The following is a 25,988-nucleotide window of genomic DNA, read 5'->3' as shown; positions in this document are numbered from 1 at the left end:
TGCAATACTAATAACTAAATTATTACCTTTCAGAGATGGAAAATGCCTTTTATAAAATAGTACCAACTCTCAGCAGCAGGAAAAGCAGCAATTATTAAATACACAGTCAAATAAGGGTCGGCTTTAGAATTCTGAAAGGATCCTGTATAATAAAGAAAAACACAGAGTTTCATTAAGTAAACAGTAGACAAAAATAACACATGCAAACCTATGTAAAAGAAAGCCAATGTATTAAAGGGGTATGCAATAATAATAACTATATACCTTTCAGAGATGGAGAATGCCTTTTAGAAAATTGTACCAACTCGCAACAGCAGCAACTGCAGTTATTAAATACACAGTCAAATAAGAGACGGCTTTAGAATTCTGAATGGATCCTGTATAAAAAAGAAAAACAGAATAATTAAGTTAACAATACACAAAAATAACATAAAAAACTTAGTAAAAGAAAGTCAATGAATTAAAGGGGTATGCAATACTAATAACTATATACCTTTCAGAGATGGAAAATTCCTTTGAGAAAATTGTACCAACTCTCAACAGCAACAGCAGTTATTAAATACACAGTCAAATAAGGGCCAGGCCCGGCATTAGAATTCTGAAAGGATCCTGTATAATATCAAAAAATAAAACAGGTTATTTAAGTAAATAAAACAGTAGACAAAAATTTTTTTAAAAGTTAAATTAGATTTATAACCACATTCCTACCTTAGAGAGCTTGTGGAGCATTCAGCAGGAGAAGTCCTCTTCTTTAAAGAAACCCTTTGTTTTGCGCCATTTTTTAAAAATATTCGCAAGGTGATGATGGTAGATTTTTCATGTTCTTTTTTTTAAAAAAGAAATACTATAATTTGCAGAAATAGCAGCAGCACTAGCAACATCAACTGTAGATTATGAATGCTAAATATCATATAACATTAAATTCTAGTAGTACAAGACACTGTTTATCTGATTCGAAATCCAGCAGCAGTAGCAGTAGGTAGCGGTAGGACAGCCGAAGAAGCAGTAAAAGGACATAAAAAATAAAAATGATCTTTTATACTTTGATTTTTAAAAAAATAATTTTTATATTTTATATCCTTTTAAAAAAAATTTTTGGGGGAGGTTTACATATTTGTATCCACCGCAAACACAATTGGTCTTTGTTCTGAGGGATCATCGTCGTCTGTATCACTGCTGCCGGTAGTGTTTTGTCTGATAGCCTCCAACTGATGTTGTTCTGGTATCCAGTGTTGATTCATTTTGAGAAATGTTAAACGGTCAACATTTACACTAGATAGTCTATTTCGATGATCAGTCACAACACTACCAGCAGCACTAAACACACGCTCTGACTGAACACTCGTTGGGGGACAACTTAAATATTGAAAGGCAATATGTGACAATTCAGGCCATAATATTTTTTTGGATTTCCAGTAACTCAATGGGTCAGAACGAGGCTCTATAAAAGTGTTATCCAACATATATGCAGTTACCATTTGCACTGCAGAACACTGATTGTCTTCATGTAATCTTGCATCTTGACCTGTAGCCATAATGCCATATTTGCCAAAAAGACCCCACAATGAGTTAGTGGAATTACCGCCGCACACTGAATTGTCAGATATTGAGTCAGACTCAGAACTGTTACAATCTGGGAAAGAAGTCCGACCACTACCAGTGCAACTGCTGCTAGACTGATTTGTAGAGTTGTTTGAGTTTGCTCGCCGATTAATTTCAATTTCTTGCTTTACTTTGTAGATGAGTACTCCCTTGCATCTCTCAACCGTATGTTCTTTTCCATCAACAAAATTATACATCTGACCTTTAAAACGTGGGTCCAACAGAGTAGCAAGAAGGTACTCATCTCTTTTTTTGATGGAGATGATCCTTGGATCTTTCAACAAACACAAAATTAATTTTCTTCCAAGCTGAGCAAGATCAAACAACTCTATATCATTCTCATCTTCAGCAGAATCAGATAAACAGTTATCTTGCACTTGATGCAAGGAACTCAGTCTAGTTTCAAGAAGCGAAATTAATGGAAGGACCTGACTAAGGCTTGCATCTTGTTCACTTACCATTAATGTTGCCTCTTTAAACGGCTGAAGAACCTTGCACACATCACTCATAAGATGCCACTGTGCCGAAGTCAAATGGACTCCATCTAATGTTTTTCTTAAAGTCATAAGGTATTCAATTATTGCCTTTCGTTGTTCATAAAGGCGTTGAAGCATGTCAAACGTGCTATTCCATCGCGTAGAAACATCAATTATTGTTTTCTTGTAATGTTAGTAACGAATTTTGGGCATGGTAGGAACGGTGGAAATGCGAGCATATCTTTCGTGAAGCATTCAACATGTCATGAATATGTGTTGAATCTGAAAGAAATTTGTTAACAACCAAATTTAATATATGTGCAAAACAAGGCACATGTATCATTTGTCCATTCTTGAGTGCACAAACAATGTTAGAGCCATTGTCTGAAGACACAAAACCAACCGTGAGGCTGCGTGGCAAAAACCAATCATTTATTACTTCATTCAGCTTATCAAGAATATTAGCTGCATTGTGATTCTTTCGTTCAAAACTATTCATGCACAGTGTTGCATGCTTACGATAAGATATGCGTCGCATTGGCCTTGAGGAAACATACTCATTAGAGTCATTACTTACGGCAAATGATACCCAATGTGCAGTCACAGTCATATAGTCTGCACCCTGTGGACTTGTCCACATGTCAGTTGTAATATGAACTTTGTTACACTCTGACATTTCTAATTGTTTGCCAACATTTTGTAAAACAATTTTATGAATTTCTGGAACACCTTTTCGTGAAAAATAATGACGACTCGGGATTTGCCAACGGGGAACCACTGATTGCATTAATTCCCGAAAGCCTTGACCTTCAACAAATTTAAAAGGAAGCATATCGATTGCAAGCATTTTTGCAACTTTAAAATTAATTTGGCGAACACGTTCATGGTTTGGGGGATATTTTTGACCACTCTCAAAAGCAACTTGTAAAGTACTCTGTCGCTTAGACACTGCTGTACTCCCAGAACTTGGCACTAAATTTGATAAAAGTTGATTGCTGCTGCTGCATGAACTTCTACTGGTGTTATTAAAGCCATCATCATTGGCAGTAGGTGGTAGCATAACATTAGTATTTCTTTCTGTGGATAAAGCAAGATTTTTATTTAAATATCTGTCCCATATCACTTTATGTCTACTATTCATATGAGACCGCAAGGAAGTGGTTCCCAAATTACTTCCTGCTTTTCCTCGACTTATTTTTTTATTACATATTTTACATGTTGCTTTACTTTGATCTAGTTTATCGACAGAATAAAAATTCCAAACTACACTACCACCTACTGCACTACTACGTGACCTGGGAGTCATAATGGATGATGATGATGGAATTTCCATTACAGCAGCGCCAGCTGCTCTTATTTCACAAGTTGCAACTTGTGGTGGTGTAGCATCTAGTGGTTCAATTGTGGGAATTTTTCTTTGTTTGGCCCCGTTGGCAGCATTAGAATGAATTCTATCTGACTGTGACTGCAACATTGGTGACTCTTTGGATGGAATAGCACGTTTGAGATGCTTTTGGAACAGTGGATACGTAGAAGTGATGGTGCAAGGTGGATTTGGTTCCTCAATGATACTACAATCTGAATCATCAGAATCACAATCGAGATTTGGAGTATACACAGATCCTTCAGATATAAAATCTTCAAATTCAAATTCAGAATTATTTTCATTTTCTACAGAGATGCTGCTACTGCTGCTGCTATTCCTTCCGGAAGTTTCCATAGTTATTTCAAGATCAACTCCATTATCACCTGCTGGTTCTCTGGGTAATTCATTAATAGAAGTGGAATTTTCTAATGCTGCTTCCTGCAAGCACTGCTGCTCTGCATGTTCAGATCCAATTGGGGGATTTTTTTTCTTCAAAAATGCATGAATTGCCATTCTTTGACGACCACTGCGTGTGGTTCCGGACACTTTGTTTTCTTTAACTACTTCAACTGCATCATTATTGGTCTCCATTTGCTTTTGCTGCTGTTGACTGCTGCTGCTGGAAGCTGAAATCATTCTTCTTGCAACTTTTTTTGGCATCTTGGTAGATTCCAATTAAAGAAGACACTGCTTTAATTTTATTGAATAATAAAATTTGATGAGTAACAAAATGCTATTGCACGTCTGTGTCGTTATTTCTTGCTGCTACTGCTGCTGCTGTATAAATCTTCTCACTCTATAATTAACAATGATTTAACTTAGGATAAAACATACATATACACCCAAATAATACATATATATATAATACATATAACATTACATATATGTCTAGTATGCAAACCAAAGTTAATAGAAATGTATTACATTTTTGTATAGTCTACTGACTATGTGATTTTGAATGTTCTTGATTGACAAAGCAGATTAGAACTATATAGTTGGTAAAACTTGTAGTGTAGTATACGTGAGTGTGTGTGTATGTATGTGAGTGAGTGTGTGTATGAGTGTGTGTGTGTGGTTGTATGAGTCTGTGTATGAGATTGTGTGTGTATGAGAGAGTGTGTGTATGAGAGTATGTGTGTATGGGATTGTGTGTGTATGGGATTGTGTGTGTATGAGTGCGTGTGTGCGAGAGTATGTGTGTGCATGAGATTCTGTGTGTGTGTTGTATCAGTGTTTGTGTATTAGAGTGTGTGTGTGTGTAAGAGTGTGTGTGTATGAGAGTATGTATGTATGAGTGTGTCTGAAAGTGTGTGTGTATGAGAGTGTGTGTATGAGATTGTGTGTGTGTATGAGAATGTGTGTGTATGACTGTATGTGCGTGTGTACGTGTACTTATGCAATTTTAATAAATACATTACAAGCGTGGAGGGGTCTCATTTCAAACATTTAGCCAAATGGGAGACGAACTGTCTTAGACTTTGATAACTAAGATAAAAAATTTGAATTCTAATTTTAATTAGAAATAAAACCATCTTATGTATTATAGTTAGTAATGGAATGGTGTTAAAATTCGAATTTTAACACTTCTAGTATTAACTATAATAGCTAAGATGTGTTAATTTCGAAATAAAATTCGAATTTTAACACCACTAGTAACCATTATAGATAAGATGTGCTAATTTAGAATTAAAATTCGAATTCGAATTTTACATCTTTGCTATTGTTTTAAATTCGCAATTAACATAATGATACATACAATTCGAAAATAAAACAATAACTATAATAAAGATGTAAAATTCGAATTCGAAATGAACATATGTATTATAGTTAATAGTGTTGTTAAAATTCGAATTTTAATTCGAAATCAACACCTCTATCATTTAATAGTTATACTATGTGATGGAGGTGTTGGTTTCGAATTAAAATTCGAATATTAACACTACTTGTAACTATAATAGATAAGTTATGCTAATTTAGAATTAAAATTCGAATTTTACATCTTTGCGATAGTTTTAAATTCGAAATTAAAATAATGTTACATACAATTCGAAAATAAAACAATAAGTATAATAAATATATAAAATTCGAATTCGAAATCAACACTTCTATCATTTAATAGTTATAGAAAGTAAATGAAGTGTTGATTTCGAATTAAAATTCGAATATTAACAGTACTTGTAACTATAATAGATAAGATGTGCTAATTTCGAATTAAAATTCGAATTCGAATTTTACAACTTTGCAATACTTTGAAATTCGAAATTAACATAATGTTACATACAATTCGAAAATAAAACAATAAGTATAATAAATAGGTAAAATTCGAATTCGAAATGAACTTATCTATTATAGTTAATAGTGCTGTTAAAATTCGATTTTTAATTCGAAATCAACACTTCTATCATTTAATAGTTATAGAAAGTAAAGGAAGGGTTGATTTCGAATTAAAATTCGAATATTTACAGTACTTGTAACTATAATAGATAAGATGTGCTAATTTCGAATTAAAATTCGAATTCGAATTTTACAACTTTGCAATAGTTTGAAAATCGAAATTAACATAATGTTACATACAATTCGAAAATAAAACAATAAGTATAATAAATAGGTAAAATTCGAATTCGAAATGAACATATCTATTATACTTCTATCATTTAATAGTTTTAGAAAGTAAAGGAACGGTTGATTTCGAATTAAAATTCGAATATTAACAGTACTTGTAACTATAATAGATAAGATGTGCTAATTTCGATTTAAAATTCAAATTCGAATTTTACAACTTTGCAATAGTTTGAAATTCGAAATTAACATAATGTTACATACAATTCGAAAATAAAACAATAAGTATAATAAATAGGTAAAATTCGAATTCGAAATGAACATATCTATTATAGTTAATAGTGCTGTTAAAATTCGAATTTTAATTCGAAATCAACACTTCTATCATTTAATAGTTATAGAAAGTAAAGGAAGTGTTAATTTCGAATTAAAATTCGAATATTAACAGTAAATGTAACTATAATAGATAAGATGTGCTAATTTTGAAATAAAATTCGAATTCGAATTTTGCATCTTTGCAATAGTTTTAAATTCGAAATTAACATAATGTTACATACAATTCGAAACTAAAACAATAACTATAAGAAAGATGTAAAATTAGAATTCGAAATGAATATATGTATTATAGTTAATAGTTTTGTTAAAATTCGAATTTTAATTCGAAATCAACACCTCTATCATTTAATTGTTAGATTAAGTGATGGAGGTGTTGGTTTCGAATTAAAATTCGAATTTTAACAGCACAAGTAACTATAATAGATAAGATGTGTTAATTTCGAATTAAAATTCGAATTCGAATTTTACACTATCCTTATTGTTTTAAATTCGAAATTAACACAATACATACAATTCGATAATAAAACATAACTATAACAAATATGTAAAATTCGAATTCGAAATGAACATATCTATTATAGTTAATAGTTGTGTTAAAATTCGATTTTTAATTCGAAATCAACACCTGTTGGTTTCGAATTAAAAATCGAATTTTAACAGCACTAGTAGCTATAATAGATAAGATGTGTTAATTTCGAATAAAATTTCGAATTTTACATCTTTGCTATAGTTTTAAATTAGAAAATAATACAATAATACATACAAATCGAAAATAAAACAATAACTATAACAAATATGTAAAATTCGAAATTAAAATATCTAATATAGTTAATAGTTGTTTTAAAATTCGAATTTTAATTCGAAATCAAGACCTCTATCACTTCATATAGTCATATAAAGTGATATGTGTTGATTTCGATTTTAAATTCGAATTTTAACACCTTTAGTAATTAATAATAGAGAAGATAGTTCATTTAGAATTAAAAATCGAATTTTACATCTTTAATAGTTAATAATTCGAAATTAACACAATAATAACTGAAATTCGAATTTTAAAAAATTAAACACATCTATCACTTGATATAACTACTATATTGGCCTTAAATTCGAAATGAACTCTATAACTATAAAACATATAACATTTGAAAATAACACCATCATAACTTTATTAAAGGGACATGAAACCCACATTTTTTCTTTCATGATTCAGAAAGAGCATGTGATTTTAAACTACTTTATAATTACTTCTATGATCTAATTTGCTTCATTCTCTTGATATCCTTTGCTGAAAAGTATATCTAGATAGCATCTGTAGCTGCTGATTGGTTGCTGCACATAGATGCTTCGTGTGATTGGTTCACCCATGTGCATTACTATATCTTCAAAAAAGATATCTAAAGAATGAAGCAAATTAGCTAATAGAAGGAAATTGGAATGTTGTTTAAAACTTTGAATTTCAAATAGAAAAAAATACAATACAATACAATCTACATAGGTAAATATAGCACTACAGCATTATCAACTCATCAAAATGCAAAGCCAAAAAAATGCATACCATTTTTAAAAAAAAATGAAAAAATCCAATTAAAAAAAAAAATATATATATTAAAATAAGATTTTTACATTACAGTACATAATTATACATATCAGAGTTCAAAAATCTCAAATAAAATCGAGTATATATACAATACATATAAATTAGAACCTAGTCAGCATCACTGGCTGCCAAATTGCAAATTTGCCCAATTCCATACTACAACGCAGGACTAGCAGGCAGCACAGTAAAAAAGAAACAACACTACATTACAACAATTACATCTCTATGATGAACATCAGTACTTCTCAACCACAGTCCTCAAGTTAACCTAGGCTAGTAGTAAGCTATCTTTATAACGTCTTAAAAGGATTGTCTAGTCAAAATTAAAGTTTACTGATTCAGACAGAGGCAGAGCATGCAATTTTAAGCAACTTTCAATTTTACTCCTATTATCAATGTTTCTCAATTCTCTTGGTAAAAGTGAAAGAAATATCTGAATCATGAAAAAAAAAAAAAAAATCTGTTTCATATCACTTTAACTGGAGCACAGGTAAAATAATCAGTAACCATGTTAACTAAATTGGCCCTCACCTTAGGTACTGATTATTTCACCAGTGCTCTAGTTAAGACAGCATGAAAATATGGCCTGTATTTTGCCTATAAAAATAAATAGACCGCATATTACCTCCACAAATATTGATGAAATTGATTGAAGATGAAGATAACAAATGCGTCTTCTCACGGCGTGCAGTCCACCCTCCACAGTTGTGTAATGTGTCCACACAAAATTCCAAAAAAAGATGCCACAGGAGCAAATAGATAATAGTATATAGAAAAAAATTGGTATCCAAATAATCCAACACGAGTACACGACCACAAAACCAGTACGTCCTTCTCCAAAACTAAACCTTTCAAATGAAATGTTAAGAGCTACATCTATTTATAACATTTACATATGGGAGGGTAATAACTTGATTTAAATATTTAAATTCGAATATTAAATAATTCGAATTCGAATATTACATTTAAAAATACAATTTTAGTTAAGAAATACAATTTCGAAATTAAAATCAAATTCGAAAATTTCGAATATTTATAATATAATAGCATTATTATAACAAATTCGAATTTGAATAGTACATTAGAAAAGCAAATACTATTTCGAAATTTAAATCGAATTCGAATATCTCATTAAAAATAGTATATAATATATTCAATCGAATTCGAATATAACATTTCGAATTAGAATATGATATATCTCATCGAATTCGATTAGAATCGAATTCGAATATTATATTTCGAATTCGAATGTGAAATATAGTTTTCGAATTCTAATATAAAATTCGAATTTGAATAGAATAGAATTCGAATATTATATATCGAATTCGAAAGTGAAATATAGATTTCGAATTCGAATATAATATTATCGAAAATAAAACATTCTATTAATAAGAACGAATATTTTCGAATGTAAGCGAAAAATTCGAAAACGAACATTCGAAAATCGAATGTTAGAATGTTAACTAAACATTCGAAATTCGGTTCGAACGAACGAATATCGGAAAATTCGTTTTAAAATTCGAATGTTTAGAAACATTCGCCCATCCCTACCTATGACAAGAGGATATAGTAGACCCTAAACTCAAAAGTTTATACCAATGGTCTTGGACTCTCATTAGATTTAAAACAGACGTGGACCCTCATTATTGATGACAAGATAGTCCCAAAGTCATAAAAAACAGTGCCAGTCTATGGCAGTATTGAGTCCATTAGGTTGCACAGTGTTCAGGCGATAGATACACCTCGCTTCTGTTTGCAGAAATATTCTATTTCTGTCACCACCACGACTTATGACTTTGGGACTATCTTGTCATCAATAATGAGGGTCCACGTCTGTTTTAAATCTAATGAGAGTCCAAAACCATTGGTATAAAATTTTGAGTTTAGGGTCCACTATATCCTCTTGTCATAGGCTCCATTTTAGATTATACATAATAGGTTAGTATTAATCATGTACTAGATTTGGTACATTATTTATTTCCAATAGACGATTATCCCCTTGCAGTATATTTTGGTATACATTTTTGAGTTTAGGGTCCACTATATCCTCTTGTCATAGGCTCCATTTTTATTATACATAATAGGTCAGTATCAATTGTATACTAGATTTGGTACATCACTTATTTCCATTAGACGATTATTCTCTTGCAGTATATTTTGGTTTTAGGATAACTTCCCTAACAATTCAATTTGGGGCATAATGCATTAAACATGAGTGGTTTGTTTCCCTCACATACGGCTAGATTACGAGTTGTGCGTTAGGGTTAAAAAGCAGCGTTGAGAGGTCCCAACGCTGCTTTTTAACGCCCGCTGGTATTACGAGTCTTGAAGGTACAGGTGTACCGCTCACTTTTTTGGCCAGACTCGAATATACCGCAAATCCACTTAAGTCAATTGCGTATCCTATTTTTTCAATGGGACTTGCATAACGCCGGTATTACAAGTCTTCCAAAAAGTGAGCGGTAGACCCTCTCCTGTCAAGCCTGGTACCGCATTTTAGAGTCAGTAGTTAAGAGTTTTATGGTCTAACGCTGTAGCATAAAACGCTTAACTAAAGTGCTAAAAAGTACACTAACACCCATAAACTACCTATTAACCCCTAAACCAAGGCCCTCCCACATCACAAACACTATAATAAATATATTAACCCCTAAACTGCCACACTCCCGCCTCGCAAACATTAGTTACATTTTATTAACCCCTAATCTGCCGTCCCTAACATCGCCGCCACCTACCTACATTTATTAACCCCTAATCTGCCGCCCCCAACGTTGCCGCCACTATATTAAATGTATTAACCCCTAAACCTAAGTCTAACCCTAACACCTCCTAACTTAAATATAATTTAAATAAATCTAAATAAAATTACTACAATTAACTAAATAATTCCTATTTAAAACTAAATACTTACCTATAAAATAAACCCTAACGCTTAGATTTAGAGTTGGGCGGTAGCCGTGAAAACCAGCGTTAGAGGCTCCTAACGCTGGTTTTTACCGCCCGCTGGTATTTGGAGTCAGTCAGGAAAGGGTCTAACGCTCACTTTCCAGCCGCGACTTTTCCATACCGCAGATCCCCCTACGCCATTTGCGTATCCTATCTTTTCAATGGGATCTTTCTAACGCCGGTATTTTGAGTCTTGGCTGAAGTGAGCGTTAGAAATCTAACGACAAAACTCCAGCCGCAGAAAAAAAACAGGAGTTAAGAGCTTTTTGGGCTAACGCCGGTTCATAAAGCTCTTAACTACTGTGCTCTAAAGTACACTAACACCCATAAACTACCTATGCACCCCTAAACCGAGGCCCCCCCACATCGCCGCCACTCGATTACATTTTTTTAACCCCTAATCTGCCGACCGCCACCTACGTTATCCTTATGTACCCCTAATCTGCTGCCCCTAACACCGCCGACCCCTATATTATATTTATTAACCCCTAACCTGCCCCCCACAACGTCGCCGCCAGCTACCTACAATAATTAACCCCTAATCTGCCGACCGCAAAGCGCCGCCACCTACGTTATCCTTATGTACCCCTAATCTGCTGCCCCTAACACCGCCGACCCCTATATTATATTTATTAACCCCTAATCTGCCCCCCACAACGTCGCCACCAGCTACCTACAATAATTAACCCCTAATCTGCCGACCGCAAAGCGCTGCCACCTACGATATCCTTATGTACCCCTAATCTGCTGCCCCTAACACCGCCGACCCCTATATTATATTTATTAACCCCTAATCTGCCCCCCACAACGTCGCCGCCAGCTACCTACAATAATTAACCCCTAATCTGCCGACCGCACCTCACCGCTACTATAATAAATGTATTAACCCCTAAAGCTAAGTCTAACCCTAACACTAACACCCCCCTAAGTTAAATATAATTTAAATCTAACGAAATAAATTAACTATTATTAAATAAATTATTCCTATTTTAAACTAAATACTTACCTGTAAAATAAACCCTAATATAGCTACAATATAACGAATAATTATATTGTAGCTATTTTAGGATTAATATTTATTTTACAGGCAACTTTGTATTTATTTTAACCAGGTACAATAGCTATTAAATAGTTAATAACTATTTAATAGCTAAAATAGTTAAAATAATAACAAAATTACCTGTAAAATAAATCCTAACCTAAGTTACAATTAAACCTAACACTACACTATCATTAAATAAATTAAATACAATAGCTACAAATAAATACAATTAAATAAACTAACTAAAGTACAAAAAATAAAAAAGAACTAAGTTACAAAAAATAAAAAAATATTTACAAACATTAGAAAAATATTACAACAATTTTAAACTAATTACACCTACTCTAAGCCCCCTAATAAAATAACAAAGACCCCCAAAATAAAAAAATGCCCTACCCTATTCTAAATTAAAAAAGTTCAAAGCTCTTTTACCTTACCAGCCCTGAAAAGGGCCATTTGCGGGGCATGCACCAAATAATTCAGCTCTTTTGCCTGTAAAAAAAAACATACAATACCCCCCCCCAACATTACAACCCACCACCCACATACCCCTAATCTAACCCAAACCCCCCTTAAATAAACCTAACACTAAGCCCCTGAAGATCTTCCTACCTTATCTTCACCATACCAGGTTCACCGATCCGTCCTCCGAAGTCTTGATCCAAGCCTCTGAAATCTTCATCCAAGCCCAAGCGGGGGCTGGCGATCCATAATCCGGCTGAAGTCTTCTATCAAGCGGTGGCTGAAGAGGTCCAGAAGAGGCTCCAAAGTCTTCATCCTATCCGGGAAGAAGAGGAGATCCGGACCGGCAACCATCTTGATCCAAGCGGCATCTTTTATCTTCATCCGATGACGAACGGCTCCATCTTGAAGACCTCCGACGCGGATCCATCCTCTTCTTCTGACGTCCAACTGAAGAATGAAGGTTCCTTTAAGGGACGTCATCCAAGATGGCGTCCCTCGAATTCCGATTGGCTGATAGGATTCTATCAGCCAATCGGAATTAAGGTAGGAAAATTCTGATTGGCTGATGGAATCAGCCAATCAGATTCAAGTTCAATCCGATTGGCTGATTGGATCAGCCAATCAGATTGAGCTCGCATTCTATTGGCTGTTCTGATCAGCCAATAGAATGCAAGCTCAATCTGATTGGCTGATTGGATCAGCCAATCGAATTGAACTTGAATCTGATTGGCTGATTCCATCAGCCAATCAGAATATTCCTACCTTAATTCCGATTGGCTGATAGAATCCTATCAGCCAATCGGAATTCGAGGGACGCCATCTTGGATGACGTCATTTAAAGGAATTGTCATTCGGCGAGTAGGCGTCGTTAGAAGAGGATGGATCCGCGTCGGCTGGGAAGAAGATGGCTCTGCTCCGCTCCGGAAGAAAGAAGATTGAAGATGCTGCTTGATAGAAGACTTCATCCCGATGATGGACTTCCGACTTCAGCCCGATGATGGATTTCTTCAGCCGCTGCTTGGATCCAGACTTCAGCCCGAGGATGGACGTCACTCTTCAGCCCCCCGCTTGGGCTTGGATCAAGACATCGGAGGCTCTTCTGGACAGATCGGGACTCGGTGAGGTGAAGACAAGGTAGGGAGATCTTCAGGGGCTTAGTGTTAGGTTTATTTAAGGGGGGTTTGGGTTAGATTAGGGGTATGTGGGTGGTGGGTTGTAATGTTGGGGGGGGGTATTGTATGTTTTTTTATACAGGCAAAAGAGCTGAATTCTTTGGGGCATGCCCCGCAAAGGGCCCTTTTCAGGGCTGGTAAGGTAAAAGAGCTTTTCTATTTTAATTTTAGAATAGGGTAGGGCATTTTTTTTATTTTGGGGGGCTTTGTTATTTTATTAGGGGGCTTAGAGTAGGTGTAATTAGTTTAAAATTGTTGTAATATTTTTCTAATGTTTGTAAATATTTTTTTATTTTTTGTAACTTGGTTCTTTTTTATTTTTTGTACTTTAGTTAGTTTATTTAATTGTATTTATTTGTAGATATTGTATTTAATTAATTTATTGATAGTGTTAGGTTTAATTGTAGATAATTGTAGGTATTGTATTTAATTAATTTATTGATAGTGTAGTGTTAGGTTTAATTGTAACTTAGGTTAGGATTTATTTTACAGGTAATTTTGTAATTTTAGCTATTAAATAGTTCTTAACTATTTAATAGCTATTGTACCTGGTTAAAATAAATACAAAGTTGCCTGTAAAATAAATATTAATCCTAAAATAGCTATAATATAATTATTATTTATATTGTAACTATATTAGGGTTTATTTTACAGATAAGTATTTAGCTTTAAATAGGAATAATTTATTTAATAAGAGTTAATTTATTTCGTTAGATTTAAATTATATTTAACTTAGGGGGGTGTTAGGGTTAGAGTTAGCTTTAGGGGTTAATCCATTTATTAGAGTAGCGGCGAGATCCGGTCGGCAGATTAGGGGTTAATAATTGAAGTTAGGTGTCGGCGATGTTAGGGAGGGCAGATTAGGGGTTAATACTATTTCTTATAGGGTTATTGAGGCAGGAGTGAGGCGGATTAGGGGTTAATAACTTTATTATAATAGCGGTGAGATGCGGTCGGCAGATTAAGGGTTAATTATTGTAGGTAGCTGGCGGCGACGTTGTGGGGGGCAGATTAGGGGTTAATAAATATAATATAGGGGTCGGCGGTGTTAGGGGCAGCAGATTAGGGGTACATAGGGATAATGTAGGCTGCGGCGGTATACGGAGCGGCAGATTAGGGGTTAATAATAAAATGCAGGAGTCAGCGATAGCGGGGTCGGCAGATTAGAGGTTAATAAGTGTAAGGTTAGGGGTGTTTAGACTCGGGGTACATGTTAGGGTGTTAGGTGCAGACTTAGGAAGTGTTTCCCCATAGGAAACAATGGGGCTGCGTTAGGAGCTGAACGCTGCTTTTTTGCAGGTGTTAGGTTTTTTTTCAGCTCAAACTGCCCCATTGTTTCCTATGGGGGAATCGTGCACGAGCACGTTTTTGAAGCTGGCCGCGTCCGTAAGCACCGCTGGTATCGAGAGTTGAAGTTGCGGTAAATATGCTCTACGCTCCTTTTTTGGAGCCTAACGCAGCCCTTCTGTGAACTCTAAATACCAGCGGTATTTAAAAGCTGCGGCCAGAAAAAAGCACGCGTAGCTAACGCACCCCTTTGGCCGCAAAACTCTAAATCTAGGCGTAAGATAGCTACAATATAACTAATAGTTGCATTGTAGCTAGCTTAGGATTTATTTTTATTTTACAGGCAACTTTGTATTTATTTTAACTAGGTAGAATAGTTATTAAATAGTTATTAACTATTTAATAGCTACCTAGTTAAAATAAAGACAAATTTACCTGTAAAATGAAACCTAACCTAAGTTACAATTAGACCTAACACTACACTATAATTAAATTAATTCCCTAAATTAACTACAATTAAATACAATTAAATACAATTATCTAAAGTACGAAAACCCCCCCACTAAATTACAGAAAATAATAAAATAATTACAAGATTTTTAAACTAATTACACCTAATCTAATCCCCCTAATAAAATAAAAAAGCCCCCCATAATAATAAAAAGCCCTACCCTATACTAAATTACAAATACCCCTTAAAAGGGCCTTTTGCGGGGCATTGCCCCAAAGTAATCAGCTCTTTTACCGGTAAAAAAGTACAATACCAGCCAACATTAAAACCCACCACCCACACACCCAACCCTACTCTAAAACCCACCCAATCGCCCCTTAATAAAACCTAACACTAACCCCTTGAAGATCACCCTACCTTGAGAAGTCTTCACCCAACCGGGCCGAAGGCCTCAACGAAGTCAGACGAGAACCACTTCACCCGGCTTTGTTGAGGACTTCGGCCCGGTTGGGTGAAGACTTCTCAAGGTAGGGTGATATTCAAGGGGTTAGTGTTAGGTTTTATTAAGGGGGGATTGGGTGGGTTTTAGAGTAGAGTTGGGTGTGTGGGTGGTGGGTTTTAATGTTGGGGGGGTATTGTACTTTGTTTTACAGGTAAAAGAGCTGATTACTTTGGGGCAATGCCCCGCAAATGGCCCTTTTAAGGGCTATTTGTAATTTAGTATAGGGTAGGGCTTTTTATTATTTTGGGGGGCTTTTTTATTTTATTAGGGGGATTAATAACTATTCTACCTAGTTAAAATAAATACAAAGTTGCCTGTAAAATAAAAATAAACCCTAAGATAGCTACAATGTAACTATTAGTTATATTGTAGCTAGCTTAGGGTTTATTGTACAGGTAAGTATTTAGTTTTAAATAGGAATTATTTAGTGAATTGTATTCATTTTATTTAGATTTATTTTAATTAAATTTAAGTTAGGGAGGAGTTAGGGTTAGACTTAGGTTTAGGGGTTAATAACTTTATTATAGTGGTGGCGACGTTGTGGGCGGCAGATTAGGGGTTAATAAATGTAGTTAGGTTGCGGCGACATTGGGGGCGGCAGATTAGGGGTTAATAAATATAATGTAGGGTTCGGCGATGTTGGGGGCGGCAGATTAGGGGTTCATAAGTATAATGTAGGTGGCGGCGATGTCCGGAGCAGCAGATTAGGGGTTAATAAGTGTAAGATTAGGGGTATTTAGACTCTGGGTTCATGTTAGTGTATTAGGTGTAGACATAAAAGTATTTCCCCATAGGAATCAATGGGGCTGCGTTAGAAGCTGAACGTTGCTTTTTTGCAGGTGTTAGTTTTTTTTCAGCTGGCTCTCCCCCATTGATTCCTATGGGGAAATCGTGCACGAGCACGTTTAGCCAGCTCACCGCTACCGTAAGCAGCGCTGGTATTGAGGTGAGATGTGGAGCAAAATTTTGCTCTCCGCTCACTTTTTTGCGGCTAACGTCGGGTTTCTAAAGACCCGTAATACCAGCGTTGTCTAGGGTTGCCACCTCAGCCATGTTTTCCTGGACACTTATGAGTTACACATGCTGCAGGGTGGAACATGTATTGTGTTTCTGGACAGCACTATTCATACTCCTCCCTGCACACCCTGCAGCATGTGTAACTTATAAGTGTTCTGTATTTTAAGGGACGGGTGGCAACCCTAGTCTGCAAGTGAGCGGTGAGCTTAAACTGCTCGTTAGCACCGCACCGCTGTTAACGCGAAACTCGTAATCTAGGTGATAGTTTTGATAACACTGTATTTGCCTCTACTAGTTTGTATTGTGTATGCATTTGAGTTTAACGTTAATTGTTTCCTCTTGTCATAGGCTCTTATCCGTACTATACACAGATTATGTTTTTATACACACATTACTTTGTTTTGGATCTAGTAATATGTTTGTCAATGCATACTATACATGGGGATATATATCCTTAGGGTTAGCCAATGTTTAGCCATTTCATTATGTGCTCATTTGATTAATGCCATTAACATGTTTTTTGTAGCACAGTGGCCTTGGTTTGCTGTGACCACGCAGCGCCCATTGGATCTGCGTTATCGATTGGGTCTTCCTTTTACTATTATGAGCACTTTGGCAGTGAACGGTGCGTTGCCATCGCAACACTGATGCTGGCTGCTGATTGGGCCTAGTAGGCATGTGCCCTTTCAGGAAGTACTTGGATGATGTTTTCTGATTATGTTTTACAGAGCGCTATTTATGTATAACAGGTTTTCTCGCATTGTCTGTATAGTATATGAAATTTGCTGTATAGTGATTAAGTTGCGGTCAAAGTAAGATACGCATGCTAACATGCTAATGTACATTTCATTGTTTGCCTGTTCCTCTATATTGTGCCTGTTCTCTCATGCAGACCATATTGTTCTAGTTACATGATACATGTCACATATATCTCATTCACATGCACTTATTATGAAGCTCAGACAGATTTGTGCATTAGCTTTGCTGTAATTAATTACACACTATATTTATTTACTATGTGATTGGGTGGTTTCCATGACTACCTTATGGTGTTTTTTTGGTCCTAATTGGGGGATGGGGTTTGTGTAATGTTTGCTATATATTGTTTGCACTTTGTATACACTGTGTCTGAGGAAGGGGATACTTTGTCCCCGAAACGTCACTGCTTTCACAGTCAAAGATTTTTTTGGAAAGACCTGTTTTGTGTTCAGCTATATTTAATTACACTAGCACCCTGGCAGTTGATATACTGAGTGAAAGTGCTCTCCCTTGTTACTATATATATATATATGCAATACCATTTTTATTCATTTTTAATGTGTTTTATGTGTTTTGAATAGAATTACTTTAAATTCAAATGTTTTTATATTTAAATAAATATTTCTATATATATCTGTACATACACTATTGGCCAGATTACAAGTTGAGCACTATTTAACACTTTCGCTATAGTGCTAATTGCCCTAGAATAAAACCTTTTGCACGCATCATGGGTACACTGATATATATACTTAATTATATATAGGTATAGATATATACAGCTATATATATATATAAATATATATATATATATATATATATATATATATATATAGGTATATCTATTTATAAATATATAGAACATATTCTTATGTGCAGAACATCGAAATGTGAAATATTTACAGTAAATACACAGTATATAACTTTATTAAAGGGACACTAAATCCAATATTTTTCTTTCATGATTAAGAAAGAGCGTGCAATTTTAAACAACATTTCAATTTACTTCTATTGTCTAATTTGCTTCAATCTCTTAATATCCTTTGTTGAAAAGCATATCTAGATAGGCTCAGTAGCTGCTGATTGGTAGCTACACGTAGATGCTTTGTGTGATTGGCTCACCCATATGCATTGCTATTTCTTCAGCAAAGAATATCTAAACAATGAAGCAAATTAGATAATAGAAGTAAATAGGAATGTTGTTAAAAATTGTATTCTGTGTCTGAATCATGAAAGAAAAATATGAATATTGCATTAATATATTTTTACATGTTTTCACCTATTTATCTGCAAAGGGCTCCAATGCACTTATACATATGTCTATATGTGTGTACATTTGTATTTATGATTTTATATGTGTATATATGTCTGTATACATATATACACATATAAATATATAAATACATATGTACACATATATAGACATTTATAAATACATACATATACATCATTAGATATGTATATGAATGAATCTCTAAGTCCTTTGTCTGCCTTTTTTCCCTAACACCTGAGCACTTATAACTTTTGTGTGCAATAATTTTTTAAATAATTTTTATTAGATAGTTTTACTATGGGTGTAACTCTACTTTGCAATGTATTTTTTATGTGTTTTGTGACACTTTTTGTTTTTCAAAACAGTTAACTATAGCCCTGAGGACGCGCTAACCTGGGGCGCGATCCGATATAGATCGCAGTTTGCGGCGCAAGCGAGGGAACCGGCGTCGCCCGCAGTTTCAGCTCGCAACTCGAGCTATCCCATATAAGTCGCCGTCAGATGCTAACGTGCCGTAAGTCTGACAAACCAGCGATGTCCAGAAATCTGCGCAAGTACAAATTTCTGGCGTCGCCAGTGACTTGCGCCACGTTAGAAACTGCCGGCGCCTATAAAACCTGACTAAAGTCTAAAACACCCGCACTGTCTAACACGCCTCCCTAACATAGCCCGACAAGTCTAACACGCCTCCCTAACATAGCCCGACACGTCTAACCCTCTATCCGCTATCCCCCCTCACTAGTCTAACAATAAAAAAGCTATTAACCCCTAAACCGCCGCTCCTGTACCCCGCCGCAACCTAATAAAGTTATTAACCCCTAAACCGCCGCTCCCGTACCCCGCCGCCAGCTATATTATATCTATAACCCCCTAAAGTGAGCCCCTAACACCGCCGCCATCTATATTAAAATTATTAACCCCTAATGTAAGCCCCTTACACCGCCGCCATCTCTATTAAAATGATTAACCCCTAATTTAATCTACCTACCCCGCCGCCAGCTATATTACCTATATTAACCCTAAGTATATTATAGTTAATATAGGTATTACATTATATATATTAACTATATTAACCCTAATTATATTAGGGTTAATATAGTTAATATAGTTACTATAGTATTTATATTAACTATATTAACTCTATCTAACCCTAACACCCCTAACTAAATTTATATTAAATTAATCTAATTCATTTATAAACTAAAATATTCCTATTTAAATCTAAATACTTACCTATAAAATAAACCCTAAGATAGCTACAATATAATTAATAATTACATTGTAGCTATGTTAGGGTTAATATTTATTTTACAGGTAAATTGTTAATTATTTTAACTAGGTATAATAGATATTAAATAGTTATTAACTATTTAATATCTACCTAGTTAAAATAATTACCCAATTACCTGTAAAATAAATCCTAACCTAAGTTACAAATACACCTACACTATAAATAAATTTAATAAACTACAAACATCTATCTAAAAATACAATTAAATTAACTAAATTACAAAAAAAACAAACACTAAATTACAAAAAATAAAAAAAAGATTACAAGATTTTTAAGCTAATTACACCTATTCTAAGCCCCCTAATAAAATAATAAACCCCCAAAATAAAAAAAATTCCCTGCCCTATTCTAAATTAAACAAATTTCAAAGCTCTTTACCTTACCAGCCCTTAAAAGGGCCTTTTGTGGGGCATGCCCCAAAGAATTCAGCTCTTTTGCATACAAATACAATCCCCCCCCCATTACAACCCACCACCCACATACCCCTATTCTAAAACCACCCAAACCCCCCTTAAAAAAGCCTAACACTACCCCCTTGAAGATCTCCCTACCTTGTCTTCACCACACCGGGCCGAACTCCTGATCCGATCCGGGCGATGTCTTCCTCCAAGCGGCAAAGAAGAATTCTTCCTCCGGCGATGTCTTCCTCCAAGCGGCAAAGAAGAATTCTTCCTCCGGCGACGTCTTCCTCCAAGCGGCAGCAAAGTCTTCATTCTTCCGGCGGCATCTTCAATCTTCTTTCTTCGCTCCGCCGCCACGGAGCATCCATCCCGGCCGACTGCTGTACTACGAATGAGGTACCTTTAAATGACGTCATCCAAGATGGCGTCCGCCGAATTCCGATTGGCTGATAGGATTCTATCAGCCAATCGGAATTAAGTTAGAAAAATCTGATTGGCTGATTGAATCAGCCAATCAGATTCAAGTTCAATCCGATTGGCTGATCCAATCAGCCAATCAGATTGAGCTCGCATTCTATTGGCTGTTCCGATCAGCCAATAGAATGCGAGCTCAATCTGATTGGCTGTTCGGAGGAAGAATTCTTCTTTGCCGCTTGGAGGAAGACATCGCCGGAGGAAGAATTCTTCTTTGCCGCTTGGAGGAAGACATCGCCCGGATCGGATCAGGAGTTCGGCCCGGTGTGGTGAAGACAAGGTAGGGAGATCTTCAGGGGGGTAGTGTTAGGCTTTTTTAAGGGGGGTTTGGGTGGTTTTAGAATAGGGGTATATGGGTGGTGGGTTGTAATGGGGGGGGGGATTGTATTTGTATGCAAAAGAGCTGAATTCTTTGGGGCATGCCCCACAAAAGGCCCTTTTAAGGGCTGGTAAGGTAAAGAGCTTTGAAATTTGTTTAATTTAGAATAGGGCAGGGATTTTTTTTTATTTTGGGGGTTTATTATTTTATTAGGGGGCTTAGAATAGGTGTAGTTAGCTTAAAAATCTTGTAATCTTTTTTTTATTTTTTGTAATTTAGTGTTTTTTTTTTTTTGTAATTTAGTTTAGTTAATTTAATTGTATTTTTAGATAGATGTTTGTAGTTTATTAAATTTATTGATAGTGTAGGTGTATTTGTAACTTAGGTTAGGATTTATTTTACAGGTAATTGGGTAATTATTTTAACTAGGTAGATATTAAATAGTTAATAACTATTTAATATCTATTATACCTAGTTAAAATAATTAACAATTTACCTGTAAAATAAATATTAACCCTAACATAGCTACAATGTAATTATTAATTATATTGTAGCTATCTTAGGGTTTATTTTATAGGTATGTATTTAGATTTAAATAGGAATATTTTAGTTTATAAATGAATTAGATTAATTTAATATAAATTTAGTTAGGGGTGTTAGGGTTAGATAGAGTTAATATAGTTAATATAAATACTATAGTAACTATATTAACTATATTAACCCTAATATAATTAGGGTTAATATAGTTAATATATATAATGTAATACCTATATTAACTATAATATACTTAGGGTTAATATAGGTAATATAGCTGGCGGCGGGGTAGGTAGATTAAATTAGGGGTTAATCATTTTAATAGAGATGGCGGCGGTGTAAGGGGCTTACATTAGGGGTTAATAATATTAATATAGCTGGCGGCGGTATAGGGGGATTAGATTAGGGGTTAATAATTTTTATATAGGTGGCGGCGGTGTAAGGGGTCAGATTAGGGGATAGATAAGGTAGATGACAGCGGTGTAAGGGGTTCTAATTAGGGGATAGATAAGGTAGATGGCGGCGGTTTTAGGGGCTCACAGTAGGGGGTTAGTTTATGTAGATGGCGGCGGGGTCCGGGAGCGGCGGTTTAGGGGTTAATAACTTTATTAGGAATTTCGGGGGGGGGGATCGCAGTTGACAGGTAGATAGACATTGCGCATGCGTTAGGTGTTAGGTTTTATTTAGCAGATCGCGGTTGACAGGGAGATAGACATTGCGCATGCGTTAGGTGTTAGGTTTATTTTCTAGTTAGTTTAGGGAGTTACGGGGCTCCAATAGTCAGCGTAAGGCTTCTTACGGCTGCTTTTTGTGGCGAGGTGAAAATGGAGTAAGTTTTCTCCATTTTCGCCACGTAAGTCCTTACGCTGCATATTGGATACCAAACTGCGCTGGTTTGGTATACCTGCCTATGGCCCAAAAAACTACGGGCGACGGCAGAAATATACGCGCGTAACTTCTAGGTTACGCCGTATATGTGATACCAAATCAGCGTAAATATTGGCGTCGCCGGCTTTTGCGGGCGACGATTTTTATCGGATCGACCCCCTGATGAGCATTAACATGATCTGCGCTCAAGTGATCACATTTACTTTCAACTTGTAATACCAGCACAATTTAACCTGCGTGCAAACGATTGGTAAAACCCAATATCATAATCTGGCCCTATATCTATAACTATCTATCATCTATCTATCTAGCTATATCTATATATATTCATATAGATATATAGGTTTAGATATATATTTTATAAAAAAAATATATAGAAATAAATATTTTAAAAGAAATAGGAAATTTTTTTCTATGTCAACATTGGAATCTAAAGTTTTCTCACTCACTTCAGGTTTAGCACAGTTGGTCTAACGCGGTGTCGTGTTAGAGCACAAGTGATAACTGTTAGTAGTATCGAAAGTCCTGAATTAGCGTGCATCGGTCTTTGGCTCGCAAGCTAACTATTTACTTTTAACTTTTAATACGCACACTAACCTGACTGCTATAGTTTTTTACTTTAAGGGCAGTTAACATATGAGCAATAAAGTAATTTAGCTCACCACTTGTAATCTGGCCCATAGTGTTTTTTGTTAACGGTGGTAATTCTGAATGTCTATTTGCATTGAAGTTTAGATCAGTACTGCAATACCATAGCATCTATGTATGCTTAGAGTCATCACCATCTTTACATTAATGCTTAAGAAAAACTATAGCTAGTAGCCTAAATAAAATAGTCATGAAAATTTATAACATTTTATACAAGTAACTTTAGTGTAAATAAATAGGTAAAATGTATCAGAAATCTAATATTACATTTAGGGAAAACAATGTTAATGTGTAAAATGTAATGAACTGTATTTCACAACAACATGTTGCCGTGTAGTGTTGCTAAGAGGTTATTGCTATGGGATGTATCACTGTGATATTCATAATGTTTGTCTTGGAACCCCTTAGCACAATAATAAACAGCTGTATCTGTAGCTTCTGCACTGGTAATGATGAGCTGATACTCTGTACCAGAGCTGCTTACAGTGGAGCTATAATGAGATGAATTAACTCCAGGTGGATAATAAGGGGAGGTGAGATTATGATGAAAGCTCAGAATTTTTTTAGGAATTTCTCCAGGAGATTGTTTGAAGAAACGCACCCGATATTGGTCCTTAATTCCCACCTGACAGGTAAAAGTAGCAGTTTGTCCAACAGCAACATAATTAACTGAAGGTGTCAGAGTAACAGAAACAGAACCTGTATCTGGATGAGACATAGAATACAGAGATTAATAATTACACTGATTAAAGCTTTCTCTTCTGTAGAATATAATTATTAAAGCACCTAACATTACCAGCATATTTCATAATAAAGTTAAATAACATCTAAAATCTCACACAAGATAAACAACTCTGATGATAAATTCTATCTAACATATCACACACATACACTAAAGAGTTATACATACATGATACCAGCAGCATTGCACATAATATGGACACAATGATCTGCATTTTGACGATGATCAGGGTTAAAAATTCTCTTAACTAATACAGAAGCAAAGTGTAGAATGGCATAAAGCAACACTACATACAGACAAATAATAAGTATATTGGTTCTTTATTTGTTTAAATGCAAATTCAGTGAAACTTGTGGTCTAACAAACTTACTGCAAGATTCATATAATAAATATTATGGTTTATTTATTGTAATGAGAGTAAAATTATTCTCTGATTGGAAAATCATGTGTAAGCTTATTTATTCATTTATTTAAAAAAACAAAAAATGTTTGTTACAAATGAAAAGTTAAACAATGAGATAAATAATAAAGTTTTGTAGGGGTACAATTAGGTTTAATTGGTGTCCTGTAGTGGGTATGTTAGAAAAAACTGTTGCAGAACATTTGTTTTTCTTAACTTTGAAGGAAATGGTTACAATTGTTATTTCTCATTAAGGGCCTGATGATCAAAAATTCGCCCGCATGGGGAGGAATCTCGCCAAATTTTTGGGGGCTTTTTCTGAGCATTATTTTGCAATAAACTTGTCTCTCCTTCACATCCAGAACTCCCCATAGACAGATAAACAAATCTCAAGAGAAAAATCGCCTATATAAAAGTCTTTAAGGGACCTCGCTGTACTGATGAGATATATTAGAGCGGAGAGGTTTAGATCATGAAGCCCCTAAGAAGCTTAGAGCTGTGCCGTGCTAGTGTGCATAAGGTAAAGATGCACCACACTCATGTAGTGACCTAACTATGACAGAGCACATCTGTTGTTCCTATTGGTTCACAGACACAGTGATCAGAATACAGAGAATATTTATTTGTATCAAACTTCAACATAAATTACCCTTCACAGTCTGAGTATTCTGGAAGATGGTATTTCGCAGTTCAATTAGTAGTGAGGGCGCTGGATATTAATTAAATTGCATACACAAATAAAGGAGTATCTATATAGTACTATATTTTACCCAAATTTCATCACAGAAGCTAAAAACTACTTAAAGTGATGGTAAACTTTAACATTTGTGTAATCATATGTAATCATAAAGTAAAAGATGGGGACTTTAATTCATGAAAGGCTTTGTAAATGCTTAATCTTTTTAATAATTACACTTTCATGTCTTCATATATGACGCTGGTTCCTACACCTGTAATGGATACTCTATTTCCGACAATACTAATTGTATTGTGCCCCCTTTGACATCCAGCAAGTAAATAATAACACCCCTGGTTTTGGACGCCAAAGGGGGCATGATACAGCCTGAATCGTCACTGAAGTAGGAAATAACGTATCAGTTACAGGCAGAGGAACCATACGTTCACACACACACACGCGCACATACACACTCAAACATACAAACATACACTCACACATATACACATGCACATACACACACATATACACATATACACACACACACACATACACATATACACACACACTCACTTACACATACACATATACACACACACTCACTCACACATACACATATACACACACACTCACTCACACATACAGACACACACACATATACACAGACATCTTTTTTTGATCCCTTTCGGGACAGGCTGCATGCCGCAATATAAGAAGCAGCAGTTACCCCAGAGATGACAGAAATAAATCACTCAGCACAAACTT

The 25,988-nt window shown here is 35.1% G+C and overlaps 1 protein-coding gene and 1 gene segment (V, D, J or C); both read right to left on the bottom strand.

Annotated features, from left to right (window-relative positions):
* Positions 1 to 284: 284 nt before the first annotated feature.
* LOC128649630 (zinc finger BED domain-containing protein 6-like) lies at positions 285 to 8,903 on the bottom strand. Of its 2 annotated transcripts, XM_053702998.1 has the most exons (4): positions 8,562 to 8,903; positions 709 to 4,240; positions 494 to 609; positions 285 to 377 (listed from the first exon to the last, which is right to left on the bottom strand). In XM_053702998.1, the coding sequence occupies exon 2, from the start codon at positions 4,102 to 4,104 to the stop codon at positions 2,248 to 2,250; it is 1,857 nt and encodes a 618-aa protein (XP_053558973.1). In that variant the 5' UTR covers positions 4,105 to 4,240; positions 8,562 to 8,903; the 3' UTR covers positions 285 to 377; positions 494 to 609; positions 709 to 2,247. The 2 variants fall into 2 exon arrangements, with proteins under 2 accessions (XP_053558973.1, XP_053558974.1); XM_053702999.1 differs by lacking the exon at positions 8,562 to 8,903 and having other exon boundaries at positions 709 to 5,140.
* Positions 8,904 to 23,598: 14,695 nt separating this feature from the next.
* LOC128649631 (Ig kappa chain V region 3547-like) lies at positions 23,599 to 24,405 on the bottom strand. The segment is given in 2 exon segments: positions 23,599 to 24,110; positions 24,316 to 24,405. Coding segments are annotated over 2 exon segments (438 nt in total).
* Between the last annotated feature and the right edge of the window lie 1,583 nt (positions 24,406 to 25,988).

Source organism: Bombina bombina, chromosome 2 (genome assembly GCF_027579735.1).
Source record: "Bombina bombina isolate aBomBom1 chromosome 2, aBomBom1.pri, whole genome shotgun sequence".
NCBI classification, from domain to species: domain Eukaryota; kingdom Metazoa; phylum Chordata; class Amphibia; order Anura; family Bombinatoridae; genus Bombina; species Bombina bombina.
The sequence above is the reverse complement of the archived record's forward strand: the minus strand, read 5'-3'. Positions and strand labels throughout refer to the sequence as shown.